General features: G+C 38.6%; 2 protein-coding genes and 1 pseudogene across 2 annotated transcripts; all 3 read left to right on the top strand.

Annotated features, from left to right (window-relative positions):
• The first annotated feature begins 3,134 nt into the window (after nucleotides 1–3,134).
• On the top strand, nucleotides 3,135–4,446 carry LOC117431474 (hemoglobin subunit beta-like). The gene is made up of 3 exons (XM_034052409.3): nucleotides 3,135–3,324; nucleotides 3,603–3,825; nucleotides 4,068–4,446. Exons 1-3 carry the CDS (start codon nucleotides 3,146–3,148, stop codon nucleotides 4,194–4,196), a joined length of 531 nt encoding a protein of 176 aa, XP_033908300.2. The 5' UTR covers nucleotides 3,135–3,145; the 3' UTR covers nucleotides 4,197–4,446.
• A 3,796-nt stretch (nucleotides 4,447–8,242) lies between these two features.
• Nucleotides 8,243–9,352, top strand: LOC117431475 (hemoglobin subunit epsilon-like). Its single transcript, XM_034052410.3, has 3 exons — nucleotides 8,243–8,416; nucleotides 8,673–8,895; nucleotides 9,069–9,352. The coding sequence occupies exons 1-3, from the start codon at nucleotides 8,325–8,327 to the stop codon at nucleotides 9,195–9,197; spliced, it is 444 nt and encodes a 147-aa protein (XP_033908301.2). The 5' UTR covers nucleotides 8,243–8,324; the 3' UTR covers nucleotides 9,198–9,352.
• A 1,908-nt stretch (nucleotides 9,353–11,260) lies between these two features.
• Nucleotides 11,261–14,895, top strand: LOC131699523 (uncharacterized protein K02A2.6-like; annotated as a pseudogene).
• The last annotated feature ends 627 nt before the right edge of the window (nucleotides 14,896–15,522 follow it).

Here is a 15,522-nt window from a genome sequence, read left to right on the forward strand (position 1 = left end):
GATGTATTTATTTATTTATTTATTTATTTATTATTTTGATTGTTTGTTTGTTTGTTTGTTAGTTAGTTAGTTAGTTAGTTAGTTATCGCTTAGTTTCAGTTCCATTTGGTGGAAAGGTAATTGATAAAATCACCCATTGATAAGAGTTTTTATTTTCTGAAATTATAGATATTATCTATTCCATCCCTAAGAAACTTCCCAAAGATGCTCAGTTGGAACATATCAACATTTGCGAATGAGAGGAGACTATTAGGACAATTTGAGCCAGGATTTCCAAATTGGATGCTTTATCTTTGGAACTCTTACTTTGAGGTGCCATATATGAAAAATGAAACTAATTAGAACCCATTGGTTTCAGATGAAACCCTTTATTTCTAAGAATCGTACACACAACTAAAGCTCGGAAGAGCCATGTGATTCTATAGGGAACGCGCAGGAACCATCTTTATTACAGCGTGGGGAGTAGAGCGTGGGGTCTGCATGAAAAGGCAGCCAGGGGGTGTTATAAATGTTAACTATTTCACAGTATTTCATGTATTTGAGGGTGCCTTTATACAGAGCTGGTGTACCTTTACAATATGCCTCCCCATCAGGATTTGCTACCAATAGCAAAATGTGACAGCTATAGACGCTTGGGAAATGACTTTCCCATAAGAAATAAACAAATGACTTTACAAATTCAGAATGAGAACTAAAAGACCAGTAAGCCAAATGATTGTTACTGTTAAAAGTTAATTACACCATGTTATATTTACAATTGGGTTACAATTAATCAGTGTCATGAACTAGTCTATCCCACTTTAAGATGACATATGCGATACTGTTATGGAGTTTTGAGTTAAATTGGGGTTACTCTGTAGATATGACCTAACTTAGCCTAATGGGGCCCTGGGCAATTGCGCTGGTTGCTAGCCCCAACCGCCTGCCTGTAACATAAAATGGGGTGACTTTGATTAAAAATGTATATTTATTTTGAACAAGGGAACGAGGAAACGGGAATAATAATCAATAATAGGCTATTTTACTTGATAAAGTGAAATCGTACGAGTAAAGGATTACTTTAGGGCTTGTTATATTGACCACGTGTGTTACTCCAGTATTCATTGCGGGCAGGTGTTATTATGTTGAGTTACCAATGACATTACGAGGATTGTTTCGTCCACCATTCACACTGAAAGGAGAGTAACGCAATTGTTATAAATATATTGAAAAGCGGCGATAATGATTCAATTTAGACCAGTTTCTCCTATCGTTTATCTCATTCTTTTGATAGGTTTAAACTATATTTGAAAACAAAAAATGTAGAGTCACGTCGAAAAGGAAACAGCTGGACATCTGCCGTGGTCCAGTGCCACACCTTTATCGGGGTTACCCTTATCATCCAATCAGCATCTGAGCTGCAGGGGTCACTTTGTACTAACGCATATATCAGTTGGTGCCAGAAAGGGGAAATGACTTCTTCAAAGTTCGATGCAGATAGTAAGTGGATTGTACTGTTATCTGATATAATTTCCCTGCAATGTTTTTTTTTTAATCATTATGAAAAGAAGCACATGTTTACTAAATGTTTATTTTTCTATTCATATTAAAGCATGCAAGTATAATTGAATGGTTTCACGTATAATTCTTTATTTCACTCAACTCCTAATGTTAAGATGTTAAGATTCTGAAGAAAAAATATAAATATAGGCCTATATATATAAACTGAATTGAATAATTGTTTAATTACAATTCACACAAAGAATATTAATACAAGAACTAACACTTAATCCAGAATCCAAACAATAATAAATAAAACTATAGGTATTGAAACTTTGGTCTGAATATTTTTAGTTTTACTGTTAGTAGACTATCCTTGGATATGCATTACATTTACCCCTTAATTTAAAAACACTTAAAATGTACACTTTACTATTTATGCATCGGCTACCATATAGCTATATATTAATGCATATACATGAGCAAAGAGCAAATGAAAGAAAGAAAGAAAGAAAGAAAGAAAGAAAGAAAGAAAGAATTATTATCAGTAGCGGCATACGAGGATGTGAATATTTTGCAGTTTGATATTAGTTTGAGCAATTCCGTTATCTTCTCAATAACATGTATTTCTAGTAACCATTTAATTACCAAATCTCCTAAAACGAAATCGAGTCTATTTTAAACTACAATACGATGACGCAAAAGTGAACGTTTTGTAACTTGGAAATGTGCAAACATTTTTGACGTCAGTGTCGACATCCCTTCATTCTTCGAATTACGAATGGTGATTATGTTTAGCCTTGCCCTAGTTATAATTCTCAGTAATATAGCAGTCTGCATTTACAAAAGGGCCAGCAAAGAAAATTAAATGTTCCATTTAGGTTATTGACATTCATATCGAAACAATACGAAATAATATATTTGTAATAACATTGAATTAATAACAAGTAAACATACCCAATCGAACAAAACATCGCATTTATTTACATATGTATAGCACACATCTTTGTCTGAACTTTTGCTCTGTCAAATGGAAACGTTTTGGTTTGTTTTTAGATATTTATTTATCTGCAGCTAATAGGTGACAAAGTATGCAGTTGACAGACTGAAATAAGGCTTATAAAGACCATGAATTATATACTGTAATTCTGAGTAGCTACGATTACGCTTTTGTAAGTAGGAAATAAATGCATTTAGCACAATATAAGAGAATAGTTAGTTTGCACACCATTCTGTGAAAGCAGAAAATTCTGCCAAGTGTCAAGCTACTGAATAATATAAGCTAACTTTATTATTGCTACTACTACTACTACTACTACTACTACTACTACTACTACTACTACTACTACTACTACTACTACTAATAATAATAATAATAATAATAATAATAATAATAATAATACATTTCATTCAAAGAGCTAGACACTATAGTTTGTATAAAGTGTCTACTACATGTATATATCTATGTGTGAAACAGTACTATAAACGTGTTATGGAGTAGTTTGCAAAAGAAAACTATGTTGACATAGAAAATGAAAATTGCTTATTTGTGTTCTTACATTTAGCACTCTACAAATCAGACGCTTTCCGTATTTGCTACGTTAATTCTGATTGGCTGCTAAGGGGTAAACATCCAGGGGTGGAGCTTACCACTTTGTACTTATATATGGGAATGGCCGAAGTGATGGATACCAGCATCTTTGGCTTGCTACCTCAGCTACCAAACGATCAACCAACCAATCAAACATTGACAATGGTGCACTGGACCGATGAAGAGCGTCAGGCCATCACTTCAATCTGGGCCGAGGTCAACGTTGAGGAGGCGGGACACCAGGCCCTGACCCGGTAAACACTGTCTTTTTTAATTTCATAAAGAAAGAAAGATTCGTTGTATAGGGAACTAAAACTTGTCCTGCTAATTTGTGCATATGCTTTTCTTTATTTAATGTTAAAACTGCTTAATGGTGTCAAAAAAGCACCCATAATCGTATACAGCTGAACAGTCTATATTGTTATGTATTTACTTTATGTATTAGATATGTCGTATTGTGTTGTTTGCTGATGTGTTCAATTCTCTTTATAATGACTTTTAAAGTTACCCCAAATTCAACTTGTGTTTCTAGGGTGCTGGTTGTGTATCCCTGGACACAGAGGTACTTCAGCACATTCGGTAACGTCTCCAACGCCACCGCCATTGCTGGTAACCACATGGTCCGCGCTCACGGCAAGAGGGTCGTTGTGGCTCTCGGTGACGCTATCAAGAACTTGGACAACGTGAAAGCGACTTATGCCAAGCTGAGCGAGCTCCACTCTGAGAAACTCCACGTCGACCCCGAGAACTTCAGGGTAGGCCTACGTGTATGAGAAACGCACTTTTGTGTACCCACTTAAGCGAAGGAAAGTTAAGGAAAAAATTCGAGCCTGTTATAAAATTGAAATGCAATCAAAAGGTTTACTGAAATTGAGACACTCCCAGGTTTGTAACTTTATAAATACAGCAGTGGGCCTAAATATTGTGCAACTCTGTTTGCAATTAATTTAATATAACGTAAGTTAAATGTAATGTAAATTATTTGCTTTTGTTGTAGCTCCTGGGGGAAACGCTGATCATCAGCCTGGCTGCCCAGTTCGGCGCCGCCTTCACCCCTGACATCCAAGCTGCCTGGCAGAAGCTAATGGCTGTTGTCACCGCCGCCCTCAGCAAACAGTACTACTGAGCGCCCTCTACCGGAGGATCCCGGTTCTAGCTGCCCGCGCCAGCACTGAGATCTTATCTGACATCGCCAACTACTGTTTCCTTTTCATTATTACAGTATTATTACTATTTCTGTCAGTCACAGGCTTTTAAAAAAATGAAACAGATCAGTAATGACTTGTCAATAAAATATTGTTATAATGTCTGTGTGGTGTTAGATAGTATTTAAATGCTGCATTGGTGCTTCAATAAAAACAGTTATTATTCATCGATATCTGTATCTGTCTCACTGATTTTAAATATTGTTTATTTTTAAGTTATTGAATTGCCTTAGCCAGTATATATGAAAGGATTCAAAATGAATATGACCATTTTGGCTACTTACACCAAAACATTAAAACCAGATATCTTTACCATTTAAGCACAGTTAACATGGTTTATCTATGACCATTTATTCTCACTTGCGTTGTGTGTGTGTGTGTGTGTGTGTGTGTGTGTGTGTGTGTGTGTATATATATATATATAGAGAGAGAGAGAGAGAGAGAGAGAGAGAGATCACTATATATAACCTGTGTGAGAATATTTTTTTTATAGATAAACCATGTTATTTTTTGCTTAACAGCAAACATAAGATCTGTTGGATCTGTCAAAGCAACAACACCAAAAACACAAAATATGCATCTACAAAATGAATAAAAAGGAAATACATATGTAAAATGATCAATTGCTCAGCATCTTTCAGCCAATCAGAGCGCACGTTTCGCCTTCTGCATTCCACCACAAGGAGTAACCTTGTTCATTACATCGCCGTGGGATTTTCAGTGCAGTCAAACAGAAGTCCAGAGTATTTTTTTTTTATTCATGCCTTTATTTGTAAATGATCATATCGGATTTCTGAGAATACTTGGATAATCATTTTAATAAGCACTTTAAGGGTGGATTTGGTCTGTTTCAAAACTCATTTGAAATTCAAATAAAGCTTCCGCATTTCGTTATTGGAAGGGTGGACGCCGTCCTCCCACTGTTATTGACAAATCGCCATTCTTCACACTCCATCTTCATTGTTATTTACCTTGAGTAGTAGCCTATTTCATTTCTCTCTAATACTAGGGGTAGATGTAAGTATAGGCAGTGCAAATAATTGCGGATGCAAAATCTGAATTCCATTGCGGCCAGGCAATTATTTTTCACTACGCCCCATGTAAGCTTAAGAGCAATGCAAATGACTCAACACGCACAAATAATGAGCTGCAATCATGATAATGAGGGTCTCAATGAGCCGCTCTTGCAGCCTAGCGGTGACGGAGTTAGGAGTACAGAGAGCAGTAGGCGCGGTAGGACATTTGTGGAGCACGAAAATACAAACCAGAAAAAATGTATGTCAGAGGAATGGCAGCAAAGTCCTCTTGGCGCACAGAAAAGAGAAAAAACGTTTTCTGAGAAGGAGCTGACAGTCCTTACGGCTGAGGTCACTCAGCATGAAACGGAGTTGTTTGGAAAAGCCTCAGCCAACATCAGTTATGCTAGTATCCTTAGGAAATGATATGTATTGGCCTGTCCTTTTCAGTATGACGTCCAGAAATGTGCCTCTGGAAAAGGATTGGCCTCTCCTTCCAGACAATCCAACTGTGGTCTGAAAGGAATTAAGTAGTTCAGAGAACACAGCACTTTCACATGTGCAGGGATATAGCGCTCCCTAGATTGAAGCTGGGGTCTAGCTTCACCCGCTATCAAATTAGCACCGTGCCACCATTAAGAACAAAACATACGTATGCAACCGATTATTCACACATTTACCTTTTTTCTTCACTTTACAGTGTAGCAACACGTGTTTTGTGCTACTGAAGTATATTCTCCTGTTTTTTTAAATTAAACTTAAAGTTGCGTTTAAAACGCGTGGCGTCAGCATAGAATCGCTTCTATGCTCATGGGAATTCCCTTGCAACACTGCCCCTATTGGAGAAAAAAAATACCACACGTTCTAGGCCTTAGAGAAACCGCTATGTTTCTTACATAGCCTAAGGGCAGAATGCTGAAGGGATCAGGTTAATGGATATGATCTGGTTCTTCTGGAATACTCAGAGACTTGCATATAGACATTCGAGTCTGTTACACAATTCGAAAAATACGAACACGTTTGGCATAACTACCCTCTGCCCCTTTACTGAACTGTTAAAAGATGTCTGATTTGGCTGCAGTTTAATACATTGGGCACATATCCAGCTCGATGCTGTCTCCATGCCAACGCTCTGCAGTACATGCAAAAATGTGTCCAATGAAGAATGAATCTGTTTAAAACACATGTTGCAGTGTTGTTGTGATTAACCGTGCTTTTATTAATGCATATGGAAAATACATTATGCCAAAGCTATGTTTTAATGGCATTTAGCTTGTAATAAATAAATAAAATTAATAGTGTTTATACCATCAAGAACACATAAAGCAGGTGGGGTTTTTTTTCTTTAAAAAAAATAGTGTTGTTCTGAATCTTAATTGAACATTTTTATGCGATTGTGTTTTGTTGATCTAACATTGTGCCTCCCCGAGCTTCACTGATCAAGGCCCGGCATCTGTTTGCCACGTGATCACGCAGATCCTGCGCTGGACAGATGTCCTCGCCCTGGGAGTGGGTTTGTCTCCATCTATATCTTTCAATCAGCACGAGGAAATGGGGCCTTTTCTTCTACCACCTATCAGTCTACACCGGACCAGCCAAACGATCTGACCCAAAAACTGAACTTTCAATCATAAAACATTTTACAGATGAGCAAAAGCCTAATTGCAAGGATCTAGCAGAACTACTTAACCTACTGGCAACGTACACCTCACACCATGGGCACATATACTAATGCTGAATCGAATCAATTTATGAAGCTGTCGAATTTTAAATAAGCCTAATCACATTCCCTGACGATTAAATAATCAACTATATTTGTCACATAGGATAATCATTTGTGTTTTTTTGTTGCCATTTTGTTTGTGGTATGTTCATTTATTTATTTTTTTTTATACAAAAAATGAAGCAGCTATTAGGGTCTTAATTGTGAATAAGCAGGTATATTAATAATAATCGTCTCTTATTGTTTTTCTGTGACACAAGAAAATCCACTAATGGATTAATTCCAGGAATTTAAAATAAAGCCTTCTACTAAAGTATTTTGTATACACTCAAAAAACTGCTTTAAATTTAGAAAACAGAAGTTTTGTCATAAAATTCAATCTTATGGAACAATTCCTGAGCCCATTTTAGCGTTTATTTCTTAGACTATACACGTACACAATAGCACAAATGTATTAATTCGGTGTAAAGTATAGAAATATTAAATTGTTTTTATAATCTGTTGCATAGGATTTGTGTTCAATTTTTTAAAATTTGATTTATATGAACTACATGCTTAAATTTGAGAATACATTGATGAACTGTTTTATATTTAGGAATGAGTAAAGTATAATTAATGGATTGCTTACAATACAAAAATATAATCCCACTTAACGGAGAAGCTACTTCGATTTCATTATTGGCATGAAGCAGGTTATGTCATGACAGAGGGAACGCGCCCTTGCCTGACAATTATTTCCTTTAGAGCTGGAAAATATTCAAATTAAAATAGTGCCAAGCGCACCAATGATTTATAAAACATAAATTGTGTTAGTTTTATATTTTTGACAGTACGAGCACACGAGCCTATACCTGAGCAATCAGTGACTAAACAGGCAGAAAAAAAGCCCTAGATTGCATTAAATAGAGAACAGATCGAAATTTGTTCTGATAGTATATAAAGACCAAATCGATTACATTTAAGCCAAGGAGTTGGCCTAACTTATTGTAGGTGTACACATAAATAACATGCTATGCTTGTAAAATAAATAAATAACAAAGAAAAGCAAATAATAAAGTTGATGAACACGTTCAAATCATACGTTTTAAACGTGTTATAGTTTTAACTTTGACGGTGACATATCACTTTTTTCCCACCCCAGTGGGTCACAAAAGAGGCCAATTTCTGTGCTTATTGGTTGTTGTTCATGGGTGGAGCTGCCAGCTTGTGTTTATAAACCCCACAGCAGAGTAGGTAGGTACTGAAGACTTGCTTTCTATAGCTTGAATCCTCAGCCATTAACCAACTAACAAACTAGCCAGTTAGTCAAAATGGTGCACTGGACCGATGAAGAGCGTGACATAATCAAAACCTTCTGGGGCAAGATTGACGCCGAGGAAGCTGGCCACCAGGCCCTGACAAGGTATTCCGATTTATTTGTATTGTGCATACTACGCTTTCAGTGTTACTACTATATATATTGTTGTTTAATTACACCTTTTAAATAATTAATGTATTTAAAAGCCTTAGCTTTTTTCCTGCTGTGCTTCAGACTTAAATATACCATTTATATATATATATATATATTACAAATGTATCGGGTTTTTTTTTGTTTGTTTTAACGCTGGACAAAAAACAATGAAAGCTGCAGATATTTCCCTTTTTCTTGTCTTTTCTAGGGTGCTGGTTGTGTATCCCTGGACACAGAGGTACTTCAGCACATTCGGCAACCTGTCCAAACCCTCCGCCATTGCTGGTAACCCCAAGGTCCGCGCTCACGGCAAGAGGGTCGTTGTGGCTCTCGGTGACGCTATCAAGAACTTGGACAACGTGAAAGCGACTTATGCCAAGCTGAGCGAGCTCCACTCTGAGAAACTCCACGTCGACCCCGAGAACTTCAGGGTGCGTTATTAAATCCATAGTCTTACGAGTTACAATACACTGTAAACAGTTCCCACTATATATATATATATATATATATATATATATATATATATATATATATATATATATATATATATATATATATATATATATATATATATAATGTACTCGAATATACTTTTGTTTTGCAGCTTCTGGGTGAGGCCCTGATCATCGTCCTGGCTGGACAGTTCGGTGCCGCCTTCACTCCCGCTGTCCAGGCTACTTGGCAGAAGCTGCTGGCTGTTGTAACCGCCGCTCTCAGCAGCAAGTACCACTAAACACCAGCCATCGAACTCCATGCCAGCGACAAGAATGGGACAACCACAACAACATTGTGTCCGTGCTTTTCAAGAACTCTGGTGCAAGCCTCATTCATAAATACATTTATTTTCAGTCGTTGGAGCTTTGATAAATAAAACAGTTTATTCTTCAATATCGACTGTGTCCTGTTTTGTTTGCTTGTCGAAAATATGTCACAATATGGACCATTAAGTTACACACACACACACACACACACACACACACACACACACACACACACACACACACACACACACACACACCATGGTACAAATTATTTCCAAATGCTAGTCTTAACCAGCTTGTAATTCTACAGTTGTCCATATAATGTCGCTCTCGCCATATTAAGTTTGACTCATTTTTTCCTATACCAAAGTTTAATGGTCAACATTTACCGGTGATTACAGAGTACATGGGGTAATTATCAGTATTTTTCTGTTACACAGTAATGATTAAGGTTAGAATTAAGGTCAGAGTTAGGAGTAATAAAATGTAATATACAGAATTACTAGTCTCTTATAACAATAGTCATTCTTGGTTATTGTAAAGTGTTTAATGATATACAAATAGTGTGCCTAAACTACAGGCTGATGGTTATAAGTGTCACACACACTTTGATTTAGTCATGCAATACACAATCTATGTTTACGAAGTATTCAAGAGGCAAGACAAAATATACATGCATCTCAACTAGCTGTTCCAATATTACCAAATATATTTATTTGAGTTTTATTTTTTTACTCTACATGAGTAATCCCCAACCATAACCTTAACTTTCCATTTCAACCTGACAGTTAAGTCACTATTAAGGCTGCAAAGTCTCACACATCAAATCAGATAAAACAAAACAGAAAACACATCTCTTCCAAGAATCACTTGCTGTTTTATAACAGTCCCTATAGGGTTATGTATGAAGTCACAGCAATTAATTAAAGCTGAGGGACATGTGAAAGCCCTTTATTCGCCAGGCATCTCAAAATGTTCCCAAAGGTATATTTCATTATTCAAATTTAAATATAAAAATCAGTAAAATAAACAATAATAGAGTCGGAAATGATGAAGCCAAGCCCAGATGAATAGCTGTCACGCACAGATGGCACATGGAACATGCTCACCACACACTCCTTGCTATAATTACTATGAAATCAATTCACGTGTGGATCCTGCCTGGAAGTTGGTTACTTATTCCCGGTTACTTATTCGCGGTATAGTTGACAAAGCAGCGTGTTCTTGTGTGTTTTAAATCACTTACACATCGTGCTCAATAAATATATTAGTAAGGCTTGCTCATTAAAATCTTTAGTGTTTTTGCAAAGAGGAGATGATTGTATATGGAGTCTGTCCTGTTTTGTTTGCTTGTTTGTCTAAAATATGTCAAAAGGGGGGGGGGGGGTAACACAAAATGTTTAAATGATTAAAATAATATTTATATCCAGAGTCTATATTGGCAAACACATTTGTATATAACTGTATAGAACAACTCATACAAGATCTGTTTCTGATGAGGACCTCAATGTTGCTTTTGGGAGATCAAAAAAAAAGAAAGAAAAAACAAAAACTATACCAGCTTGTAATTCTACAGTTGCCATTAAACTAAAGTTTAATGGGTCATGTTTTACACTAATTGTTCAACATTTACCGGTGATTACAGAGTACATGGGGTAATTATCAGTATTTTTCTGTTACACAGTGTTATGTATGTATGTGATCTGTGCAATTGATTAAGAACACTACTTTTCTGGTGTAAGTTTACCATAGTTCCGGTCAGAGGTTCGATAGTGTAATGATACCTCTTTACTTAAGAATAACATGTTCATAGAGTAACATATACAATAAACTGGCGACGAGTGTCGGATAGCCTGCGTTGTTAAAAAAAAAAAAAAAAAATACAAAAAAAATAAATAAATAACCGAGAAAGAAAGGAAAACGGACCGGAGAGCAGCCAACTACGTTAAAAAAAAAAAAAAGACACAGAAAAAGAGACTGCATACGTGAGTAAGGAAAAACAATATAAGCAAAAATGTCTGCCTGTGTGGGAAAAATGGACGTGTTTGATAGCACAATAGAAGACTGGGCCACATATGTCGAAAGGTTTGAACAGTACTGTAAAGCTAATGAAATCGCTGATGAAAAGAGGGTAAGGGTCTTACTGAGCGTAATGGGTGCAAAAAACCTACAGCTTGTTACGTAACCTCACAGCGCCAGTGAAGCCGGCTGATAAAACTTACACACAGGTTGTTGAAGTGTTACAGAACCACTTATCTCCAAAACCACTGGTAATTGCCGAACGTTTCCGTTTCCATAAGCGTAACCAGCAAACGAACGAAACCATATCTCAGTATATAGCAGAGCTGAGACGGCTAGCGGAACACTGTCAGTTTGGAGAAGGCCTTTGAGATGCTTTAAGAGTGTGGAGTAGTGGTTAGGGCTCTGGACTCTTGACTGGAGGGTCGTGGGTTCAATCCCCAGTGGGGGACACTGCTGCTGTACCCTTGAGTAAGGTACTTTACCTAGATTTCTCCAGTAAAAACCCTACTGTATAAATGGGTAATTGTATGTAAAAAATAATGTGATATCTTGTAACAATTGTAAGTCGCCCTGGATAAGGGCGTCTGCTAAGAAATAAATAATAATAATAAAGAGACAGGTTAGTCTGCGGGATACATAATGAAAGAACACAGAAACGTCTTTTGACTGAAAGAGATTTAACCTTAAACCGCGCTACTGAAATAGCTGTGTCAATGGAGACCGCGGCAAAAGACACAACAGAAGGCGACAGTAGAATGCGCTACACACAGACTTGCTGCTAGACGTACTAATGCAAAAGAGATATCTTGTTTTCGTTGTGGAAAGAAATCACATGACGCAAGTGACTGCTGGTTTAAAGACAAAGATTGCAGACAATGTAATAAGCGAGGTCACATTCAGAAAATGTGTAAATCAGCTGCTAATGTAAAACGACCGCAGCAGTGGAAAAGGAAAGACACGTCGATGCACCACGTCACAGAAACAGATTCTGACTCAGCCGAAGAGGGCTTAGCTTGCCTTGAACTATTCATCTTAAAAGAAACATATCGCAAAATAATTTGGATCACACTACAAGTTGAGGGAAAGACACTGAAAATGGAGCTCGACACTCGGTCTGCCTTATCAGTAATTTCCCACGAAGAGTACTTAGAACGTTTTCCAAATGTAAAATTGCGGTCAACCCCAGTCTTGCTGAAAACTTATACAGGAGAAAAGATTTCCCCAATAGGCCGGATTCCTGTAAATGTAACTTACAATAATGTCAAGTACCTCCTGGATTTGTATGTAATTAAGCATGGAGGACCACCACTGTTAGGGCGGGAATGGCTGAGGAAGATTCAACTGGACTGGCATTCCATTAAAGCCCAGAAACAAGTGACAGTTCTACAAATGATAAACTAACTGATTTATTAAACCAGTCGTCACAAGTGTTCAGGATGGCATTGGTACCCTGAAACACATGAAAGCCAAAATTGTGCTGGAAGCTGAGGCTCAGCCAAGGTTATACGCCCCAAGGTAGAAGCTGAACTGAAGCGTTTAGAAGAGGCAGGCATCTTGTCTAAGGTGAACTGGTGTGAATGGGCAGCACCAATAGTGCCGGTAATATAAAAAGTGGAGATCTGCGCATTTGCGGTGATTTCAAAGTCACTGTGAACCCTGTACTGCGCGCTGATCAATACCCTCTGCCACGTATTGAAGATATTTTCACCTCATTGGCAGGAGGTGCAAGATTCTCAAAGATAGATTTGGCTCAGGCCTATTTGCAAATGGAAATGGAAGAAACATCAAAGAAATTTCTTACTATTAACACACACAAAGGCCTTTTTCAGTACAACCGTCTAGTGTTTGCCATTGCATCAGCCCCAGCGATCTGGCAGAGGGCCATGGATCAAGTCCTACAAGGCATACCAGGTACGCAGTGTTACCTAGATGACATCATCGTGACTGGAGCAGATGATAAGGAACATCTAGAGAACTTGCAACAGGTACTAACTAGGCTGTGTGAGTATGGACTGAGAGCTAACAAAGACAAATGTGACTTTTTCAAAGAAACCATAGTCTACTGTGGCCATACCATTGATAAGCAGGGCCTACACAAGTCACAAGACATTGATGCTGTACTCAGAGCGCCGCAGCCACAAAACGTAACACAACTTCGATCTTTCCTGGGATTGATTAACTACTACCACAAGTTTCTGCCAAATATGTCCATGGTGTTACACCCTTTGAATGCTTTACTGCAGAGTGGGAGCAAATGGGAGTGGTCTGAGAAATGTAAACATGCTTTCAAGGAGGCTAAAACACTGATTACTTCAAAGAAGGTACTCACTCACTATGATCCATCCTTACCCATTAAGCTGGCTTGTGACGCTTCCCCCTATGGAGTTGGTGCTGTGTTATCGCACAAGATGCAGGATGGCTCTGAGAGACCAATAGCTTTTGCGTCAAGATCTCTTTCAGCAGCAGAACGCAATTATGCTCAGATTGATAGAGAGGGCCTAAGTCTAGTGTGGGGAGTAAAGAAATTTAACCAGTATTTGTTTGGCAAGAAATTCACATTGGTCACTGACCACCAACCCCTAGTCTCCATCTTTAAGCCCAGGAAAGGTGTTCCGGAAATGGCAGCTGCACGGCTACAGCGTTGGGCTTTGTTCTTAGGTGCACACTCCTATGACATTGAATTCAAGGGCACAAAGCACCACGGTAATGCAGATGGCCTCTCACTACTGCCGCTGGAGACACTTAACCAAGAGACTGAGCCAGATCCTGTTGACATGTTGTACGTAGCACAGATGGACGTGTTACCAGTAACGAATGCTCTGATACAAAAGGAGACTAAGAATGACCCTGTCCTGGCTAAAGTGTATAACCGTAAAAGGTTGGCCAACACATGGAGACCCCCAGTTGTCTGCTTTCTATGCACGGCGAGAGCAGCTGTCAGTGTATCATGGATGTGTTATGTGTGGCACCAGAGTTGTCATACCCTCTAAACTGCGATCAAGAGTGCTTGAGGCTTTGCATGATGGCCACTAGGGAGTGGTTAAGATGAAGGCACTGGCCCGCAGCTACTTCTGGTGGCCTGGCATAGATCAACAGATTGAAGACTTAGCAAAAGGGTGTCCAGGATGCCAACAAATACAACACATGCCTAAGCTAGCACCACTGCACACATGGGAGTGGCCCTCCACCCCATGGCAGCGAGTACACATTGATTACGCCGGACCCTTCATGGACAGAATGTTTCTTGTAGCAGTGGACGCACATTCAAAGTGGCCGGAAGTTTTCTGTGTAAAATCTGCTACGTCCGCTAAAACAGTTGAGAGTCTGCGAACACTCTTTGCACGGACTGGGCTGCCTGAGCAGATTGTGAGTGATAATGGAATCCAATTCACTTCAGAAGAATTTCAAACATTTGTGACGAGAAATGGCATCAAACACATAACATCTGCCCCTTATCACCCAGCCACCAATGTTCTGGCAGAAAGATTTATCCAGACGTTCAAGCAGTCAATGCGAGCAATGGGGCGAGAACCACTGTCAGTACAGCAAAAGCTAGCCAACTTTCTTTTGGCTTTTCGAAACTCGGTACATGCCACAACAAGTCAGACACCAGCTATGTTGTTTATGGGCCGAAATCTAAGATCTTGACTAGACTTGTTAAATCCTGATCTTCGCAGAGAGGTACAGAAGAAACAGTGTGACCAGCGCACGAGCAAGGGGCCCTTACGAACCTTTGCAGTGGGACAGGAGGTGCTAACAAGGGATTATCGTAATCAAAATTGGGTGCCAGGAGAAATTGCTACAAGATTGGGACCACTCAGCTATACAGTAAAAATTAGTCCAAATCTCATCTGGCTTAGGCATGTGGACCAGCTACTGTCTACAGCTTCCAGGAACCAGCATAGTGAAACCTCAACTTCCAAGCCGGCTGTGTTCCCGGAGCCAGGAATAACCGCCATGGATGAGTCTCAGTGGGCTGTGGACAGTGCTGAACCACTTGGTGGAAATGTAACTATCCCAACTGAAATTCCAGTTCCGTTGCACCCAGACATTACCCAGAGAGAACCCGGAATCCACCACAAAGGCTTGATTTGTAGTTCACGTTTTGTGAAACAATTAATGTTTGTTTATAGTTATAAAAAGATCCCATATGCTGTAGCTGTATTGCACTATAAGCAATTCATTTAAGGCAATTTTAGAACTAAGTGGGGAGGAATTGTTATGTATGTATGTGATCTGTGCAATTGATTAAGAGCACTACTTTTCTGGTGTAAG

This window comes from Acipenser ruthenus, chromosome 22, assembly GCF_902713425.1.
Source record: "Acipenser ruthenus chromosome 22, fAciRut3.2 maternal haplotype, whole genome shotgun sequence".
NCBI classification, from domain to species: Eukaryota; Metazoa; Chordata; class Actinopteri; order Acipenseriformes; family Acipenseridae; genus Acipenser; species Acipenser ruthenus.

Coding starts and splice junctions, on each gene's coding strand:
- LOC117431475 (XM_034052410.3), top strand. CDS start 8,325: ATGGTGCACTGGACCGATGAAGAGCGTGACATAATCAAAACCTTCTGG. Junction 8,417..8,672: donor GGCCACCAGGCCCTGACAAG/GTATTCCGATTT, acceptor TGTCTTTTCTAG/GGTGCTGGTTGTGTATCCCT. Junction 8,896..9,068: donor TCGACCCCGAGAACTTCAGG/GTGCGTTATTAA, acceptor TTTGTTTTGCAG/CTTCTGGGTGAGGCCCTGAT.
- LOC117431474 (XM_034052409.3), top strand. CDS start 3,146: ATGGGAATGGCCGAAGTGATGGATACCAGCATCTTTGGCTTGCTACCT. Junction 3,325..3,602: donor GGACACCAGGCCCTGACCCG/GTAAACACTGTC, acceptor TTGTGTTTCTAG/GGTGCTGGTTGTGTATCCCT. Junction 3,826..4,067: donor TCGACCCCGAGAACTTCAGG/GTAGGCCTACGT, acceptor CTTTTGTTGTAG/CTCCTGGGGGAAACGCTGAT.